Genomic DNA, 22,012 nt, shown 5'->3' with positions numbered 1-22,012 from the left:
AGTCTCGCTGAAACACTGCTAGCATGGATCTCTGATAGAGAGTGATTTTGCTGGCTGTGAAAGATAGCTTTGATGTGTCTGTTTAGGGCTGGATATACGGTAGGAGCACAATGATGGGTCAGCCCTATACACACATTGCTCAAGGGCAGAACGGCAGAATATTCTACCTTGCCAACTCTTTGAACCAGCGACCTTTCGGTTACTGGCCCAATGCTCTTAGCCGCTAGGCAACCTGCAGCTTGTATACTCCATCTGAGGTTTACCATCTGCATTAGAATACTCCACTGTTCTATTTTCTCCTCCATAGTGCATTAAATCGGATCTGATAATTGAATAATTGATGAAGCATGCTTATGGTTGTGTTTTCTCTAGCAGGAGGTAAGCTTGGCTTCTTATATGATGTTGAGTAAAGCTTAAACCATGTATTTAGATTGTAGGTAGGTATTGTAGTCAGGTATTATAGGTAGTTTACTTAGGTAGTTATTGTAGGTTATTGTAGGTTATTGTAGGTAATTATTGTAGGTAAGTATTGTATTCGGCGGACCCCGGCGAAGCACGAGTGCTAGCTAACCCACTACTTGGACCAACAAAGCTAGCTAGCTAGCGGGTAGCTACTGGTAACTTTTAGCAACTGTGGTTAGTTGTTTCCAATGTTATTTCACGCTTAAGAGTACCTGTAATTGAGCCAGCTAGCTGCCTACCATTCAGCTGTTTTTCTAACCTCATTATCCGAGGCATTAACGTTAGGTGGTTGGTAGCTGCTGTACTTAATTACAGCTACTGATTGCAGTCTGCCACCCAGATAGCTGGCGTTGGGTAAGTTTGGCTTTATACATAGCTTGGGCTTTGTCGAGTAAGGCTTAAACTATGTATTTAGATTGTAGTTAGGTATTATAGGTAGGCATCGTGGGCTGTATATTATTAGGTATTATAGGTAGGCATCGTGGGCTGTTGTGGGTAGTAGTTGTATGTAGTTATTGTAGGTTACTTTTGTATTCGGCGGTGCCGGGTGTAGCACGAAGCTAGCTAGCTAACTCACCTCCTGGACTAGCTGGCTAGTAGCTATTAGCAACGGTAGTAACTAAATACAATATCCTTTTAGCCAGCTACATTCGTTCGCAGCGACGCCGTTTTTCAAACAAAGTCAACACAGCAGCCATTGCTAGCTAGCCAACACTACCAGCTAGCTGTACTGTAGTAGCTAAATACAATATCTTTGTGCTAGCTAGCCAACGTTTAATCATTGCTGCGTTATGAAAGAACTAGACACGGACACAAATTATCTGTTTAGTGTGTTAACACACTATTGGTAGTTTGTTGTAACCAAGTATTGGTGCTAAACTGTGTGTTATTGGATGCTAGCATGCTAGTTAGCTATGGCGTCATAGTTAGCTAGCTGAATAAAGTAAGTTGAGTCTAGTCCTTGAAACATTGAACCGCTGTAGTTTACAACAATTCTAATTTCTAAAGTGGAAGTTGGGAGAGTTTTATTCGGGTGGGTCAGTGAAACAATTATAGTTTCTGAGGTGGAAGTTGGGAGAGTTATATTTTTTTGGTGAGGGAGGCCTTGCTCTCTCCTTTCCCAGATGTTTAGTTCATTTCATTCCGATCTCCTCTGCATTATTGTAGCCATCTGCTACAGCCTGTCAACTATGCCTCTGCCTATCCCTGTTCTCTCCTCTCCGCACAGGCTACACAAACGCCTCACACCGCGTGGCTGCTGCCTCTCTAACCTGGTGGTCCCTGCACGCACCACACACCTGGAGTTCCAGGTCTCAGGCAGCCTCTGGAACTGCCGTTCTGCTGCCAACAAGGCTGACTTCATCCCAGCCTATGCTACCCTCCAGTCCCTCGACTTCCTGGCGCTGACGGAAACATGGATTACCACTGAAAACACTGCTACTCCTACTGCTCTCTCCTCGTCTGACCATGTGTTCTCGCATACCCCGAGAGCATCTGGTCAGAGGGGTGGTGGCACAGGAATCCTCATCTCTCCCAAGTGGTCATTCTCAATTTTTCCCCTAACCCATCTGTCTATCTCCTCATTTGAATTCCACGCTGTCACAGTCACTAGCCCATTTAAGCTTAATATCCTTGTCATCTATCGCCCTCCAGGTTCCCTTGGAGAGTTCATCAATGAGCTTGACGCCTTGATAAGTTCCTTTCCTGAGGATGGCTCACCCTTCACAGTTTTGGGGGATTTCAACCTCCCTACGTCTACATTTGACTCATTTCTCTCTGCCTCCTTCTTTCCACTCCTCTCCTCTTTTGACCTCACCCTCTCACCGTCCCCCCCTACTCACAAGGCAGGCAATACGCTTGACTTCATCTTTACTAGATGTTGCTCTTCTACTAATCTCACTGCAACTCCCCTCCATGTCTCCGACCACTACTTTGTATCCTTTTCTCTCTCGCTCTCCTCCAACACTACTCACTCTGCCCCTACACAGATGGTAACGCGCCGCCGCAACCTTCGCTCTCTCTCTCCCACTACTCTCTCCTCTTCCATCCTATCATCTCTTCCCTCTGCTCAATCCTTCTCCCTCCAATCTCCTGATTCTGCCTCCTCAACCCTCCTCTCCTCCCTTTCTGCATCCTTTGACTCCCTGTGTCCCCTATCCTCCCGGCCGGCTCGGTCCTCCCCTCCAGCTCCGTGGCTTGATGACTCATTGCGAGCTCACAGAACAGAGCTCCGGGCAGCTGAGCGGAAATGGAAGAAAACTAAACTCCCTGCCGACCTGGCATCTTTTCACTCCCTCCTCTCTACATTTTCTTCATCTGTTTCTGCTGCTAAGGCCACTTTCTACCACTCTAAATTCCAAGCATCTGCCTCTAACCCTAGGAAGCTCTTTGCCACATTCTCCTCACTGCTGAATACTCCCCCCCACCCCCCCCCCTCCTCCCTCTCTGTGGATGACTTCGTCAACCACTTTGAAAAGAAGGTTGACGACATCCGATCCTCGTTTGTTAAGTCTAATGACACTGCTGGTCCTGCTCACACTGCCCTACCCTATGCTTTGACTTCTTTCTCCCCTCTCTCTCCAGATAAAATCTTGCGACTAGTGACTGCAGGCCGCCCAACAACCTGCCCGCTTGACCCCATCCCCTCCTCTCTTCTCCAGACCATCTCCGGTGACCTTCTCCCCTACCTCACCTCGCTGATCAACTCATCCTTGACCGCTGGCTATGTCCCTTCCGTCTTCAAGAGAGCGAGAGTTGCACCCCTTTTCAAAAAACCAACACTCGATCCCACTGATGTCAACAACTACAGACCAGTATCCCTTCTTTCTTTTCTTTCCAAAACTATTGAGCGTGCCGTCTTTAGCCAACTCTCTTGCTATCTCTCTCAGAATGACCTTCTTGATCCAAACCAGTCAGGTTTCAGGACTGGTCATTCAAATGAGACTGCTCTTCTCTGTGTCACGGAGGCTCTCCGCACTGCTAAAGCTAATTCTCTCTCCTCTGCTCTTGTCCTTCTAGACCTGTCTGCTGCCTTTGATACTGTGAACCATCAGATCCTCCTCTCCACCCTCTCCGAGCTGGGCATCTCCGGCGCGGCTCACTCCTGGATTGCGTCCTACCTGACCGGTCGCTCCTACCAAGTGGCGTGGCGAGAAGCTGTCTCCGCACCACTTGCTCTCACCACTGGTGTCCCCCAGGGCTCAGTTCTAGGCCCTCTCCTTTTCTCCCTATACACCAAGTCACTTGGCTCTGTCATATCCTCACATGGCCTCTCCTATCATTGCTACGCTGACGATACACAACTAATCTTCTCCTTTCCCCCTTCTGATAACCAGGTGGCGAATCGCATCTCTGCATGTCTGGCAGACATATCAGTATGGATGACGGATCACCACCTCAAGCTGAACCCTGGCAAGACGGAGCTGCTCTTCCTCCCGGGGAAGGACTGCCCGTTCCATGATCTCGCCATCACGGTTGACAACTCCGTTGTGTCCTCCTCCCAGAGTGCGAAGAGCCTTGGCGTGACCCTGGACAACACCCTGTCGTTCTCCGCTAACATCAAGGCGGTGACCCGATCCTGCAGGTTCATGCTCTACAACATTCGGAGAGTACGACCCTGCCTTACACAGGAAGCGGCACAGGTCCTAATCCAGGCACTTGTCATCCCCCGTCTGGATTACTGCAACTCGCTGTTGGCTGGGCTCCCTGCCTGTGCCATTAAACCCCTACAACTCATCCCCAATGGTGGTACAAGCTCCCTCACGACGCCAGGACAGCGGAGTCACTCACCACCTTCCGGAGACATTTGAAACCCCACCTCTTTAAGGAATACCTGGGATAGGATCAAGTAATCCTTCTCCCCCCCAAAAAAAAAAAAAAAAAAAAAAAAAAAAAATGTAAAGTGGTTATCCCACTGGCTATAGGGTGAATGCACCAATTTGTAAGTCGCTCTGGATAAGAGCGTCTGCTAAATGACGTAAATGTAAATGTAAATGCAACATTTACAGCAGATGTTGGGGTTGATGTTGTCCTTTACGCCCGTGTTTTCACTAACCTTGCTGTATGCAAAGCAGATGTGTTCAAACGTCGTCAGTATAATCTCATTGATCAAAGAAGCAGGGCGTTTCATGTTATTGATCTAGTCAAGGTAATGAAATGCAGCATTTAGAGAGGAGTAAGATTGGATTTTCGGTGCAAGCTAACTGGATTGGTAATTGGGTTAGATAATGAAGTTACTGCGTGTGTGTGTGGTTAGGTGTGTATGTTGGGTGTGTGTGTGTGTGTGTGTGTGTGTGTGTGTGTGTGTGTGTGTGTGTGTGTGTGTGTGTGTGTGTGTGTGTGTGTGCATGCGCATGCGCATGTGTGTGTTTGCTGGTGTGTGTGAGCGTGTATGTGTGTGTGTCAGCGCAGATTCTCTCCCAGTGTGCGTCTTCCCACCACTGACAAGACGCCACCTCTGTTTCAAATCCCATTGGGAACTCTCACCTGCCCGGAAATCCCACACAATCCCACAGGAGGAGTCTACACACAGAACACCTACTGTATAATCAAAATCTGCAGGGTATGACCCAAATGGCACCATTTCCCCTACATAGTGCACCACTTTTGTAAAAGTAGTGTATAGGGAATAGGGTGCCATTTGGTACGCAAGCGCAGTCTGCTTGAGTGAGATGATAAATGTCTTCCACTTGCCATCTGAGCCAGTATGAATATGAATGGGGGTGTTAGCTCCCATCAGTCTCATTGGTAATCACTTGGCCTGATAGCAGAGGAGCACTAGCTGCCGTTAGACCTGGCTCTTCTGTTTGGTCATTACCCGGCTGAGTCACAGGGTTGTTAGTTTAGCCCTCCTCAGATGCTTTCTTGGCGGAGAGGTGGAAGTGAGGTGCCCCCCCCCCCCCCCCCCAACCTCCATGCCCCAGGGACTGAGGCCCATTTACAGTCAACCCAGACTGCGGCGAACCAACGTCCCAGCAGGGGTGGGTGAGTCAACGGGCGCTTGGCCCCAATTACAGACCAAGGTGCCTTAAACCAATGTGGACACAGCCCTACGGGGTCTGCCGCTCTGGATAACAGGGGCTCAGCAGGATATGCACACATGGTAACTCAGACAGACACCCAGACAGAGACAAGCTGACGCATAGACATAGAGAGAGTAGATGCACACAGAGAGAAATATAGAGATATGGACACACACACACACACACACACTGGGTATGACCCACATTTTGGCCAGGAGAGTGAGAGAGGGAAAGGAACACCAAAGGCATGGCCCCTGGTCTCTCTGGTTCAACAGGATGACCAGAGGCAGACAGACAGTGGTGGAAAGAGGCTAAACTGGAGTTGAGCCTGCCAGAGATTATGTGTGTGTGTGTGTGTGTGTGTGTGTGTGTACACGTTTAACTATACTTGTGAGTACCAGAAGTCTTCACAAGAATAGTAAACCAACTAAAATTCAGAGAAGTGCGGACTGTTCTCACTTGTAAAAGGGCTATTTTAGGGGTTAGAATTATGGTTAGCGGTTAGGTTTAGGGTTAGGTTTATGGTTAGTGGTTATGGATTGTTTAGGTTTAGGTTTAGGGTTAGGTTTAGGGTTAGTGGTTAGGTTTAGGGTTAGAGGTTAGGGTTAGGGGTTAGGGGTTAGGGGTTAGGGTTAGGGTTAGGGTTAGGTTTAGGTTTAGGGTTAGGTTTAGGGAATCAATTGTTGTTCCCCAAAAAGTCCTCACAAATACAGTATAGTAAGACAAGCTGTGTGTGTGTGTGTGTGTGTGTGTGTGTGTGTGTGTGTGTGTGTGTGTGTGTGTGTGTGTGTGTGTGTGTGTGTGTGTGTGTGTGTGTGTGTGCGTGTGTGCGTGTGTGCGTGCGTGCGTGTGTGTGTGTGTGTTGCTCGTTTTCCATATCACCCATGCATTTAATGCTGCATTTGACTGTGTACAAACCCTGGCAGGAGTGTTTCCTCTTCTGAGACAGGACAGATGCACAGTAACAGTTAACACAGACTGCATGTGAACACTTTCCATTGTCCTAACAAAACCTGAGACTCTGCTGCTCCAATGGAGAGAGAGAGAGTTTATGTAATACACACAAGGGAGGCCATACTGTTCCATCGAAATAAAGTTGATCGCAATCCTGGATTATCATTTGCATGAGTTAACAAGCACCTTTGAAAATCTGCATATGACGATGCATACTGTATGTCTAATTAGATACGGTTAGCATCTATAAAAAAAATAAAAAAATAAAAATAATCTCTGAGGCTATCAGAGATACATGTTTTCACACCCTCATAGCCATTGTCAAGAAAACCCCATAACATTTGAGATTTTTGTTGCCTTCCATAAAATTACCGAGCTGCTTTTTCAGGAAGAATCTTGCATTACTACCAACAACTATTCATTATTCAAGAGTCAGTTCTAATGAGAACAACATCTTAGTCTAAAGCCAGACATGGATTGTGTTGTTTAAACCAGAAAAAGTACTAGCAAAAATAAACCACAAACTCCTCAACACTATGAAAGTATAGCCAATCTAGAAGGATCCACACATGAGCCTTTGCCATCAAGATGTTTTTTAAATATGAAACACAACAACACCTAAAGTAGATTAGTTCAGCTAGGTCACATTCAGTAAGCACATACAGGTAGAAACGTCTTCATATTCAAAACCAAAATGAGCTTTCAGATGGATGGTATCTCAAATGTTTTCTCCCATTTCATGCCTACTGAACGCTTCCCAACTCTGCTCCACTATCTGTGGCAGCCTTCTGAGATCCCTTTCAGCCTGATAGAGGAGACATATGGAGCCCAGCACGCACGCAAACACACACAAACACACATCAGTCGACAGCTTCCTGCAACCCGGTGACTAATTGGAATTCCCGTTAATGCAACACCCAGAAAACACTAGGAATCCTATGAGCCCCGTCTGAGGAAAAAATTATATTGTCTTTGTTTTTTTTGGAAATATTTTTATTTTGCCAGTTGCTGATAAAGCAGGGGAGGACAGAGGGGTGATGGAATACATTTACAAAGAAAACGGCTAGAAATGGAACCATTGTGTCCTATAGGTACTATTGGGTTTGCCTTTTCTCTCATGTTGTCCCATTGGTTCGTGATTCTCTATGGTATTATGTGTTGATGCCTGATTCACACAAAAGGGCCAAACTGAGCTGTACCGGGCTGGCCTGGTTACGCATCCACCATAGTTGCTGGAACCATGCAGGAAAGGACTACATAAAAAAAAAAATCTGAGCCAGTACGGTATGGTTCGGGTCGGCCCTATAGTGTGAATCAGCCAACCGAGTGGAAAGACTGGCTCCACTCCTGAACAGTATAATCCTCACTCACTGACTGGTCAAACTCCAGCAGAGAGCTCGTGCCCACTCGTATAGTTGTCCAGAGGATAAGTCCTCTTTTGTGTGGAGTGCCTTCTGTTTGCAAACTGGCACCACCTCTCACACCACACACACACACACACCACACACACACACACACACATACACACACACACACACTGCAGCATTGCCATGCCACAGTCCACTTGATTCCTCTGTTGCTCTGGGCATGATACATGCTGAGTACAAAGAGATGTGGACACGCTTTTCTATTTAAGGACCGACAAGTGCAGTAAAGTACAGGACAATGGCATATAGCTAATCCCATTGTGAGTGTGTGCATGCATGTGTGCTTTCCTCATGACCTGAAGACATTAAGAAAAACTTTGTGTAGATAAATATCTCCAGGGATTGTTGCAGTAAAAAAGTACCAACCACACAGTGCCATCAGTTAATATCTACGACTTGTTTATCCAACAATCAAATGATACGCCCCCTTAATGAAAGGCAAATGGCCCTCCAGCCAATAGGCAGTCGGTGCCACTCGTCAGTCAGCGATTTGGCCACGTCCCCACAGCATAACGATGTGCTGGGCATCTAATGGGGGCCAGACAGATGAATGGGGGGAGCCTCAGACAGTGGTCAAGCATCAAAGTGAGAGTGAAAACAAGGGATATGTCCCAAATGGCATCTTATTCCCTAAATAGTGCAATACCAAAGCCCTATGGGACACTCTATGGGCCTTGGTCAAAAGTAGTGCACTATATAGGGAATAGGGTGCCATTTTGGATGCAACCAAGGACAAACGGCAGGGGCCCAATCTGCTTCTGTTTGCCCGATAAAAGAGATACTGCACTGGGGAGGAAGCTGTGGGCCCGCTATGCTGTGCTCAGATAAACAATACATTTACATTACATTTACGTCATTTAGCAGACGCTCTTATCCAGAGCGACTTACAAATTGGTGCATTCACCTTATGATAGCCAGTGGGACAACCACTTTCCTATTTTTAATTGTTATGTTATTTATCTTTTAATTCCTAATTTTTAGAGTATATTTATAATTTTCATTTGTTTTATATATATATATATATTTTTTGTAATCTTTTTTTAAAATAATTTTTTATATTTTTTGTATATATGTTTATTTATTTATTTATTTTTGTGGGGGGTAGAAGGATTACTTTTATACTATCCCAGGTATTCCTTAAAGAGGTAGGGTTTCAAGTGTCTCCGGAAGGTGGTCAGTGACTCCGCTGTCCTGGCGTCATGAGGGAGCTTGTTCCACCATTGGGGTGCCAGAGCAGCGAACAGAAACATGAAGACAGCATGGCCATGCATGCCTAAAACAGTAACGTAAGGGAAGGGTGAGCAGGGTCGTGTTCGTTAGGCATCAAACGGAAGAAAACTTAATGAAACAAGGAGGGACCACCAGGAGTCCAATAATCAACGCTCATTTACAACGTTTTCTGTTGCGTGCCATACTGAACACAACCCTGCTCTGTGCACATACAGTATGGTAGCAGGCTTCTAGAAGGATCAAATCAAATCCTATCAAATTGTATTTGTCACATGTTCCGAATACAACAGGTGTAGACCTTACTGTGAATTGCTTACTTACAAGCCTTAACCAATCAGATTAAGAAAATATTTGCTAAATTAAGTAAAGTAAAAACAAATTGCTGGATCGAAGTGCATGAATTTGTTTGTGAGTTTGTCTGGACACATGCTCAATGTTTAAACCCACAAATACTGAATTCCCAGTAAGATTTCATAATGATAGATTATTTGTCCGGTGTGTCAGCGCTGGGTTAGTATGTGTACTGTATATGTTGTTTCGGATGTCCGAATCAGTATACCTTTTTTTAAGGAATGGAGAACTCACATTTTTTCGTATTAAAACAAAGTTTATAAAAAGTTAGAACACACTTCCTGTGTAAAAGCTAGCTTCAGTAGCGAGGTCAGTGCACAAGTCAGCCTTTGCTACTTGACGTGGCACGGTTGTGATTAGAACTATTGGATTTAATGTGCTCTTGAAGTAGCAGGCTGGATGGAGTCAAGGGTTGTGGAGATTTTCCCTGAAACCAGTCCTGCTAATTTATGTGGCGTTGCGAGGAATTACACAGGCTCCCGTGTGTGCCGGCAACAGCTTGCTCTCATTTCATGCTGCTCGAGAGGAGCGGGGCCCACCGTGCTCTACCATTGTGTTATCTGACGAGCGCAGTTGACATCCCACCCCCCATCCCCTCCACAAACCACCCCCTCCCCCTCTCTCAAGACTGCTTTGCTGAGAGAGAGAGAGAGAGAGAGAGAGAGGAGAGAGAGAGAGAGAGAGAGAGAGAGAGAGAGAGAGAGAGAGAGAGAGAGAGAGAGAGGAGAGAGAGAGAGAGAGAGAGAGAGAGAGAGAGAGAGAGAGAGAGAGAGAGAGAGAGAGAGAGAGAGAGAGAGAGAGAGAGAGAGAGAGAGAGAGAGAGAGATTCCCAAAGAGGAAGAAGCAGCACAGTGTCAAAAATCCCTTGAAGGAAGAGATCTAGCTACGAACCAGACGTTTTCTTGCTCCACTGGCTGTACGAGTCAAGACAGTTGTTCATTTAGGCAGTGCAAGAAGCGCCGTCTCATCAATCATTTCCTGACCAACCTTCTATAACAGTACTTCTGAATTCAGAATTCTCTCGTCTATTTTGACCGACCAACGCAAGGTTAAACTGAAATGTTGACCTCATGACTTCAGTTAACATTTCTATAGCTGTCAACTCAGTTCCACCCCTTCCCTCTCACAGTGTTTCATCTTAGCTGAGGATTTATCCTCCTCTTCTCCTCTCCTTGGAAGGATTCTACCTGCACTGACACATTTCCATACTATCAGACCTTGGCCAACGTTCATCTTTCAAAATCGAATTCAGTAACCACATTATAGCAAATCAGGGTCACACTTAGCATACACACTGCACAAAAGTATGTGGAATTGTAAGCTAGCCAAGTGGGGACACTTCAGGCTGAAGAGTAAGTTTCATACATTCCCATGTGCTATAATGGCTTCAATAGTAACAAGGCAACAGTAAACATGTTGTCCCCCACGAATGATGCAGTACCCCCCTTGGGCCAATCAATGTAATATTGTAAATGATGGATCTCTATGGCATGACGCATTATTCATCCAAGTTTAATCAAAATCGGGCCGGTGGTGTCTGAGATATTGTGTGGGTTAGCTAGACTCATGTCTAATGTACATGCAGTTGATTACTATAGCAGCCCCCCTTGGGCCAATCAGTGTGATTTTGTAAATGGTGATCTCTATAGCAAGGCGCATGATTCACCTAAGTTTCGTCAAAATCTGGCCAGTGGTGTCTGAAATATTGTGTGGGTTAGCTAGACTCATGTCCCTGAGCATGTGTGCCAAATTTCATCACTGAGTCAAACAGATCAAGATATATAAATATGTGCCTGTTATAGCGCCACCATGTGGTCAATATTAATGTTATGTGTTGAGTCTTGACAGTGTTTGCAACATGTGTACCAAATTTTGTTACAATACAAATATCCTTGACTGATTTATATGCATTTATGTGCCAGACCACACCCATGTGAATTTTTTTGGGTCAATAGCGACCATGTTGTTTGAGGTACTAGTCTGGAAAGTATTGCATTGAGAGACCTTTGTCCATAGATGCCACATATCAAGTTTCGTGCAGATTGGTCATACGGTGCCAGAGGGTTAGCATTTTAATGGCGCAATTCCACTAGAGCAGGGTTTCCCAAATTCGGATCTTTGGACCTCAAGGGGTGTATGTTTTGGGTTTTGCCCTAGCATTAAACAGCTGATTCAAATAATAAACTAATCGTCAAGCTTTGATAATTTGAATCAACTGTGTAGTGTTAGGGCAAAAACCAAAACGTGCACACCTTGGGGTCCTGAGGACCGAGTTTGGGAAATTCTGCACTAGAGGAACTGGGTCGTGCCAGAACCAGCACAAACTAGCCTTGGTTTAATTAGCGGGAAAACTGCTAGTGATGATATTAAGACAGCAACCGATGACACACTTCGACAGCGACATTATTGTGATCCTCGTTGACTGGCAAAATGTGCTGGAGTTAACCGGGCTATTTTGTGCTATCCTTTAATTTTTGTTCCTGGGCAGCAATGAACTTCAGCCAGTTTAGTCTAGTGGCATGTCTGCTGCTGCTGTCTGACATCCTTTTATGGCTTGGATAAACTGTCCAAATACAGCTATGAAGCTGTTGTTAAACGAGGCGGTCTGGGCCATCTCCGCAGCCCTGGATGTCCTGTCTGCTGCGCTGGCTGCTGCCTCATCTTCAAGCAGATGATTGAAGTGCTGATCCTGCTGCTGACGCTGGGCCTCAAGTGTCTCCAGGTAGGAGGCCTAGGTCTCCCTCATGAAATTCAGGTATTCATTGGTGGTGCTCGCAGTGAGTTTTCTCTTCCCTGGGAAAATATATAGGCAGAAGTAATTGCATGTACAGTACACGAATGATAAGTTACAGGGAAAATATATATGCAGAAGTAATGACATGTACAAACCTGAAGGCAGCCAGTATGAGTGCATTTTTGTTCTCCAACCATGTATTGTCTCATCAAATATATTAAATCTTATCCAGCAAAGGCCGGTTTGGGGCCAACCAGATCTACCAACCAGATATACCAATGATGCAAATAAAGGTATTGGGTCAGAATATGATTAATTGAATCAGTGGCAAAGTTTTATATATACATTGAGTGGACAAAACATTAGGAATATTGAGTTGCACCCCCTTTCGCCCTCAGAACTGCCTCAATTCGTCGGGGCATGGACTCTACAAGGTGTGAAAGCATTCCACAAGGATGCTAGCCCATGTTGACTCCAATACTTCCCACAGTTGTATTAAGTTGGCTGGATGTCCTTTGAGTGGTGGACCATTCTTGAGACACAGGAAACTGTTGAGCATGAAAAACCCAGCAGCGTTGCAGTTCTTGACACACTCAAACCGGTGCGCCTGGCACCTACTACCATACCCCGTTCAAAGGCACTTAAATATTTTGTCTTGCCCATTCACCCTCTGAATGGCACACATACACAATCCATGTCTCAATTGTCTCAAGGCTTAAAATTCCTTCTTTAACCTGTCTCCTCCCATTCATCTACACTGATTGAAGTGGATTGAACAAGTTACATCAAAAAGTGATCATAGCTTTCACCTGGTCAGCCTATGTCATGTTCCTAATGTTTTGTACACTCAGCGTAAATTCCTAGATCCACACACACTCCTTGAATAACATTTAGGAACGTAACCCTTCCATGACAAAAGCCCTCTGTGGATGAGATTGCCCACCCCGGTTGAAGACAGCTTCATTGTGTCGTTAGGGCTAAACAAGTTAACATGACAATCAATTGACATTGAACTTTTTACCATCCGAGAATGGACCCTTGGCGCCTGGGGGTGCAGGAGCATTGATTGTGTCGATGGATCGATGGACCCTGGGGGTGCAGGGCCCTGTGGTTGTGGCTTCACTCTTTGAGCATGCAGCTTCCTCAGGATAATGGATATGTCTATCTTTCTCTCTCACCCTCTTTCTCTCTTTTCCCCCTCTGCCTCTCTCCTTCCCCAACCCTCTCCCTCTCTCTCTCGTTCCTCTGGTAGCCTATCTACCAGGCTATATGGTGTGGGCTTAATAACACGAAAGGCTTTGTAATGGCCCAACTACATGTCCCCAATTGCAGTGAACATAATGACTTGCAGCAATGAACTTGGCTGGAGTGCTACTTAGTCAATAAAAGGCAATATCCATCATTGGGAGCGAGAGAGTACAGATTCCATGGATTCCCTCAGGTAGCCTATATGCTGGCCATTGGTGTTCGTAATGAGACAGTATGGAATGGTATGGGCTAATACGAGACGGTTGTAATGACTCCTATGTTAGTACAAGGAGAGGCTGTGACTGTCTGTGTGTTGATAGAAGATTGTGTCATACGGCAGGGTTTAGGAAACACTGCAGGGGGAACACCAATCATTTTACATATCTGTTCATGTAAAATGCCCTAATGAACACAACCCAGGTGTGCAAATATGTGAAACGGCTTGTGGTCGTCAAAGATAGAGCGTTGGGAAACACTGTCAGCATTCAAATTAGTGTGTCTTGTGACTGCAATAAGACTGTCTTACCTCTTTATCAGATACCTCTCTCACACTGCGCAAAAAAAGAAGTCATTATTTCACTCAGCATTAGCATGGAGCAGCATATCTTTTTCCCTTCCTTTCTCTTCCTCTCTGATAATCGTCGACTCTATTTTGACCAGAGCCCTATGGGTGGTGAGTAGTGCACTTTATAGGGAATAGGGTGCTGTTTAGGGCACAGACCAGGACTCTCTCCGGTTCCGATCCCGACCAGCGGACAACGCTGCAAATTGATGACTTCTAGCCGACTGCTGTCTAAGATTGCGTCCGAAATGGCACCTTATTCCCTTTACAGTGCACTACTTTTGACCAGAGCCCATAGCATGCACTATAATAGGGAATAGGGTTCCATTTGGGATGCAACCTTAATCATTAGGGGGACTGTCAGGAATGAAAGATTAAAGGTTTACACTGGGCTCCCATCATCTGCATCGGTTACACTTCATGATGGGCGCTTTATTCACTGGCTCTGGGTTTGGCTCGGGGTTTGGGGCCTGACAGTGGAGAAATGGCACTTTGTCAACTTTGCCACACTAGCCCGGGGAAGTAGTAGGCAAGGGTTACTACAAGGTAAAAATCTGTAGTGTCAATCCTCTCTCAGGGAAAAAGTTGGGTGAAAAAAAAAGTTGTTACTGTCCATGTGAGGTGATGTGCTTGACAAGGAGATATTACAGAATTGGCCCCTTTACCTGTGTTGCAAATGGAAATGGAATACTCATTCCACTTAATTTATTCAATCTTGGCTTGCTTCAATAGAGGGACATTTAGAATTAGCTAAGTTATAGCAGGTCAGATTAGTCTTCTTTGCAATGATTGAAGGTGATCCAATCACTGACACATTAGTTTTGCAAAACACCCCTTATTCCAGACACAGACAGAGTGATATTCAGTGTGGATCCTAGGCTACTGTACCTCTCAGCCCCACATACTCTCAAAGTCAGATCTCAGTGATCTGTTTTTACCAATCCCTTATCCTTCAGTTGTGGACAAAAGGAGGTTGTTATGCACATTTCATCTCATGCTAAGGACGTGGTAAAGGTCAGACGAGGTGCCGGGTGAAATGGGCTGAGAACCATCCGTTTGAGTCTGTGTCCTAGTACCCATTCTTTGGTTTCCATGACCACGTTTTGCATTTTTTATCCTTTATTGAACTAGGTAAGTCCCAATGAGACAGGAATCCGTTTTTCAAGTGAGCCCTGGCAAAGAGGAAGCTGCAATGTATGCTTGAATGTATGCCATGGGTTTGTGTGCTCATTCACCCTGTTTGCCTAAAGCCGCCCAGGTGACAAAACAAATATAGACAGTAGAGGGAAAAGTTTGTTTGTTCTGTACGAAATGAGTGCGGATTCTGTCTGGCTGGATGGCGGGCTATTGAGCTTAAATAAATACGCTGCTGGTAAACACCCTCAGACAACTATGTGCACAGGGCATAAATGGTAGTCTATCCAAAGGAATATATGTCTGACTGAAATCAGAAGTGAATGAATTTTGAAGCTGTTATCTAGTGCCCGGCTACCTGGCCATGGATGAAATGTGTGAAGAATGCATTATGGATCCATTTAACTCATTTCAACTTTTGATACAGGTAAAAAATGATAGATAATGACAGATGGCTGTCCAAGATCTCTGTTGCCCGTCAACGAATGATGAGCCACATAGACAAACATTGACTCAATATGGTTTCAACAGAGGTGAAATTTAAGAGTGGTTAGAGCAGCATTTCACGTTTTGTTTTTTGCACTAGCACTACACGGCGGATTCAAATAATCAACTAATCATCAAGCTTTGATTATTTGAATCTCCTGTGTAGTACTAGGGCAAAAACCAAAACGTGCACACCTTGGGGTCCTCAGGACCGAGTTTGGGAAACACTGGGTTAGAGCGTTGGGCCAGTAATCGAAACCGAAAGTTCCAATCCCAGAGTCGACTAGGTGAAAAATCTGTCGATCTGCCCTTGAGCAAGGCACTTAACCCTAATTGCTCCAGGATTGCCGTCAATAATGGCTTATCCCTGGCCGTGATCCCCCTCTCCGAGGGTGTCTCAGGGGGAGTGGGATATACAAAAAACTAAGTTCCATTTCACATCACACACTTGTACAGGTTATGCAATTGTGAAAGAGGACAAATATAAGCACCCCCTATTTTACTATTTGACATTCCTCCTTTTCCCCAAAACATCTCCTCATTACTCTATTCTGACTGTGTTTTTGGAAAAGAAGTGAAAAACTCCCCAAATGGTAAGAAAAGTAAGACAATGAGACCTAAACTCCAGCACATTTCTGATCTTAATGCTCCTCAGATTCAATTAATCTAATACCAACGTTTCGGTGTCAATAAACCTTCAGACAAATTTAAGAAAAAATCTGTCCCCTCGTACACATAGGCCCTGATTCAGACTTAGGAAACAATGCCTTTCTTACACATGCCTTTCCTACGCACTTCTCAGACATACAATATAATAGGGAGAATAGTGTACAATAGTAGGCTATACCCTTGTCTATTGCCGGCACTAACCATGGAACTGTGTGATGACACAGCCAAGTATTGCACCACGCGTTGGGTTCAAACTGTTATGCCTTGGTCTGCTCTCCACTCTATGATTTAATTAGCCTGCAAGTCTTTCTATGATCAATTGTTACTAATGATCCTCAGCAACAACCACATGGCAGTGATGGTGTTTACAGAGGAAGCAAATGAAGGTTAACAAAACAATGTAATGAAATGGAATGATAATGTAGGCTATAACAACTGAAGGGAACTAACAGTAAATTGGCAGTTGAATATGTGTTGTTATTAGGCCAACTGACGATACTCATAGTGGCTAATATTTAACATAATAGAAATAGTAAACAGAGAAAGTCGGGGTAGCCTATAATTAATATATTCGATAGTGCCCATCCCTGCAAGTTAAAAGGTTGTACAATTGAAATTCTGCATAATGGCACAGCATTTCATAAACTTACTGTGGAAAAGTTGATATGTTGATATGCTTCAGTTTTCAGCCATATGACTGTTTTCACATTTGTCTCCATCGATTATAAGGTAAATTATAGCCTAACTAAAACAAGTGTCATTAATATTTACAATTCCCTTATCAAGTTGTAAATTACAGTGCCTGGAGAATGTTGTTATTTCTATCAGAAAAAAATCAAGTAGATGCTTTTCCCACTTGGAACCGGTAGGTTTGCTAGACGATATTCATGGTTTCCTTGCGCATAAAGTTGGTGGAATTATTAGGGAATTAAGTCAAGGTCAGAATAAGGCGTATCTGTAGACACACCTCCGCCACACCTTAATTTATTTGATCTCCACCCAAAACTAATAGTAGGTGAACAGCACACTATTCTCATGCTTAAGGTCAGAATACGCATAAAGAGAACAGTGCATGGAAAGGGAATTACGTTCCATTTACGTACGCTTAACTCAGGTCGGAATCAGGGCCTTAATTATTAACAAGACATTTTTCTCTTCATGTATACTGAACAAAGATATAATTGCAAAATGTAAAGTGTTGGTCCCATGTTTCATGAGCTGATATAAAAGATCACAGACATTTTCCATTCGCACTAAAAGCGTGGTTCTCTCAAATTTTGTGCACAGATTTGTTTAAATCACTGTTAGTGAGCATTTCTCCCTTGCCAAGCTAATCCATTCACCTGACAGGTGTGGCATATCAAGAAGCTATATTAAACAGCATGATCATTACACAGGTGCACCTTGTCCTGGGGACAATAAAAGGCCACTCTAAAATGTGCAGTTTTGTCACACAACACAATGCCACAGATGTCTCAAGTTGAGGAAGCATGCAATTGGCATGCTGACTGCAGGAATATCCACCAGAGCTGTTGCCAGAGAATTGAATGTTCATTTCTCTACCATAAGCCACCTCCAATGTCATTTTAGAGAATTTGGCAGTACGTCCAACCGGCCTCACAACCGCAGACCACGTGTAACCACACCAGCCCAGGACCTCCACATCCAGCTTCTTCACCAGCGGGACAGTCTGAGACCAGCCATTCTGACAGCTGATGAAACTGAGGAGTATTTCTGACTGTAAAAAAGCCCTTTTGTGGGGAAAAAATAATTCTGATTGGCTGGGCCTGGCTCCCCAGTGGGTGGGCCTGGATCCCAAGTGAGTGGGCCTATGCCTTCCAAGGCCCACCCATAGCTGTGCCCCTGCCCAGTCATGTGAAATCCATAGATTAGGGCCTAATAAATTCCTTATATGAACTGTAACTCAGATTTCTTTTGGAAATGTTTGCATGTTGCGTTTATATTGTTGTTCATGAACCACTGTACCCAAACATCTTTCTAGCAGCAGGACTGTGATTCATGGAGGTACGGTGGCTTCAACACAGCGCCCCCTATCAGTCATCTAGTGTATATATAAATCATTGGTTGGGCCACCATGAGCCAGAACAGCACCTTAACATAGATTCTACAAGTGTCTGGAACTCTATTGGAGGGATGCGACGCCATCATTTGGTGTTTTGTTGGTGGTGGTGGAAATTGCTGTATCAGGCCGCTCCAGAACCTCCCATAAGTGTTCAATTGGGTTGAGAGCTGGTGACTGAGACGGCCATGGCATATGGTTTACCTCGTTTTCAGGCTCATCAAACCATTGTGACCACTTTTGCCCTGTGGATGGATGCATTGTCATCCTATGGGGGCATAGCCATAGTAGGCCAAATAATGGCCTGCCCAACATTTTTATACATGACCCGAAGCATGATGTGATGTTAATTGCTTAATTAACTCAGGAATCACACCTGTGTGGAAGCACCTGCTTTCAATACACTTTGTATCCCTCATTTACTCAAGTGTTTCCACTATTTTGGCAGTTACCTGCACCTTCCATTTTAAACCTACCCAGATCTCTTCTGCCCATTAAGGGAAGACAGGGAGGGCCTAGAATAGGAGCAAATTATCTGAACTGGAACCAGGACTCCCCCAATGAGCAAAAAAAAGATCTCTGGGCTCTCTCAGATATCCCTCTGTGCGATATGGGTGTTCCACCCACTTGACCACGCTCAACCGAATCCCTCGCTTATTTACATAGTTATGACCACTGACCCATTTTCATAAGAAAACACTGGAATCTCGAAGTTTACTATCCAGTGTTGAGTCACTGACCATCCAGTTGAATAATCTATTTGCCCCCATTTTGCATGTTAAGTACATATTTAATAAATGTATGTCCTCGCTCGTGTTCCCTGTCGTCCCTCACTGGGGCATGTGATGAGATTGGTCAGTTCAGAGCGGAAGACAGACACCGGGATATTGTAGTCTGAGTGGGCCAGAGCAGGACTCCCGTTGCTAATTTCAGACCTGCAGCCCCGGTAGTCCCTCTCCCGATTTCAGTATGTTTCTATCCATTTGGTGCATAATGAACACAAACCAGCTCAGCTCCGACTCAGTCTGGGGCCTTTGCTGACTAAATAGCACTAGGAGCAGGATCTGTGCAGTTTTACGGCTTCTAAATGCCGGTATAGGTGCCAGTGTCTGTCTTTATCCACACGTTGGGTTGCAGTGTAGTAAACACACACACAGAGACATGTACGCGCACACACACACACACACACACACACACACACACACACACACACACACACACACACACACACTCACACACACACACACACACACACACACACACACACACACACACACACACACTACATCTACTGTGAGTCTCCTCTACAATGACTGATCACAAAGCGTGTAATTTACTGAGCCCTGCTCGATGTCCTGGATTGTCAGTCCCTAAGAAACCAACCATGTTACCCAGCCACAGAAGCCACAGGTCCCCCCTTACCCCATCCCTACAGGATGCGTTCCCTCTCTCTCTGCTCCCCTATCCTCTGCCCGCCTTCCCTTCTCTGTCTCCCTTTCCATCTTTCCCTGCCTGGTTGGTTGGCTTCTGGGATGATTTCTCTGAGGAGGTGCTGTCAGTTCCCCTGCTTGCCAAGGCTAAAGGGCTGCTCTCTCAAGCCCCGAGGTTCACTGCGTGTCGAGGCTAGGGGTGGGATTATGCAGATCTTAATTCCCTCCCTTGCTCACACCTGGGGTTGACAGGGCATGAAATAGGGAAAGCGTTCACTGCAAAAGTTTCCGCTACGCAAGGAGAGTGAGAGATACAGCAGGCGGGGAAGAGGGATAGGGGGAAGGAGAGAGAGACAGAGATGGGGAGGGGGAGAGCGACTGAGTGAGAGAGTTAAAGAGAGGGAGAGAGCGATAAAGAGAGGGAGAGAGAAAAATACAGAAGGCAGGGAAGATGGAGCGAGAGAGGAAGAGCAAAAGAGAGCTGTTCGTCTCTTCCGTGTCTGTCAACCCAGACACCATGTCTAAACAGAATAGAGACAGCAGCATGCCACTGTTTTCCTATGATAATTAATCAAGCATCGCACACTTGCCAGGCTGGCACACTCATTTCATTTCTCCATTTCAGAAATCTCCTCGGGACTCTTTTCCGAAGAAGGCATTTGTTATAAAAAAACTAAAACTAATTGTTTAGTAGGTTCAGGTTATGGTGAGGTTACCAGGTTGTGGTGATTGTTATATAATGGTTACAATATACATATATCCACACTGCCTACTTAAATACATAACAGAAGTTCAGCTGTATGCTCTACAGGTAGTTTAGGTCATAACAGGTTCTCTCTTATCTCTCTTATCTGTTTAGGTATGGGTGAGATATAGAGGTCCATTGCATTGTGTTAATACAAGGGTAACATACCAGGTAGAATCACATGTTACTTGTTACTTGCGCATAAGAAGGAGACAGTGCTGTGAATATTCCATTGTTTGCATGTCTCTTTTGTTGCTAGTTATTGTTGCAGTAATGTTTACCCTCATGGTTTACATGATCATTATAAATCGATTGTTAGTGGTCAACTTCTTCCCTCTATATTTCTGACTCAGCTGTCAAGATGTCCCTTTAAAGGATGGGGTTTTTAAACAAAGGCTGTAGGGCTCAAATATCCAATATTAGAATGTGTTTGCCAAGGTCCAAAGATACAAAAGTCAGGTAGCAATGCATGGTTAGTCTCAAGATCTATATCAACAATTGATCCAAACTTCAACTTTTATTCCTTTGTATTCTCACAGCAAAATGGAAGCACAATAACTGATATATGGTAATATAATCTCGATAAGCGAATATATGAAAAGTAAAACTGCTTCAAATGCACTCCACTGCAAATAACAGTGAAAGATAACCCACACGCAATGCAATGTCTTTCTTACCTGATAAAGCCACCTTGAAAAAAGCAAAAAGACAAGACATACAGAATCCTTATGAGCTGTGCGAGCATTCTCTGGCTCAGTCTCTCTGTCCCTCCCGTTGGAATAACTTGCAAAAAATAATCTGAGCAACTACCAAATCCACTGAGCGGCTTTTGAGACAAGGTAAAAGGAAGGCATCGTCTCTGCAAGTCTGCAAAGAGCTTGGCTTTGGGAAAATAAACTTCTCCCCCTCCCACTAAGTACAGAGGGCTGTACAAATCCCAAATCCACAATAGGCTTTTATTTTTCACTCGTCCGAGCAGAACTGGAGTCACCGTGTGTTTTTGGCGGGAGTGTGTTATATTCTCCTTCTTTCTCCCTCTTTTTTATGGCCAGATGCTTGCTCAAGGAATTATAACGGGGAGGATTTAAAGGGACAGTAGCCCCTTTTGTGATGCCTGTCAGAAAGATAGACGGCTCTGGAAATTATCTCTATGTGTTGGAGATATAAGGGGAGGTGGGGAGGTGAATGGGAGCTAAGGGGAGGGGAGGGGGGGGGAGGGGTTCATTTTAGAGGAAGTGTGGAAGAGGGAAAGGTTCTGTCGTTTCTCTCCCTTTTTATTGAAATAAAAACATCAGGAGGGAGGAGCCCTTGGCTTTGATATGTCACTGACCAGTACCGATGTGCTATCGTGAGAATGATTATTGAGAGCTCTCTAAATAACTAAATAGATTCACTGTTGCTATCGAAATCATTACAAAGTGTAGGTACACTACGTTTAACAGAGCAAATGAAATGTAACCGTACTTTATATGTAATATA

The 22,012-nt window shown here is 44.7% G+C and overlaps 1 protein-coding gene across 1 annotated transcript in view; it reads right to left on the bottom strand.

Moving 5' to 3' along the window:
- Window positions 1-21,278, bottom strand: part of glra4a (glycine receptor, alpha 4a) — a gene marked incomplete at both ends in the record, with an annotated part of 76,469 nt that extends 55,191 nt beyond the window's left edge. The window contains one exon of the mRNA XM_084146642.1: window positions 21,211-21,278. Coding sequence (XP_084002768.1) covers window positions 21,211-21,278 — 68 coding nt within the window. The remainder of the gene's footprint in view (window positions 1-21,210) is intronic.
- Between the last annotated feature and the right edge of the window lie 734 nt (window positions 21,279-22,012).

This window comes from Coregonus lavaretus (genome assembly GCF_964263955.1).
Source record: "Coregonus lavaretus genome assembly, chromosome: 29".
NCBI lineage: Eukaryota > Metazoa > Chordata > Actinopteri > Salmoniformes > Salmonidae > Coregonus > Coregonus lavaretus.
Note: the sequence above shows the minus strand (reverse complement) of the source record. Positions and strands in the feature narration are given on the sequence as shown.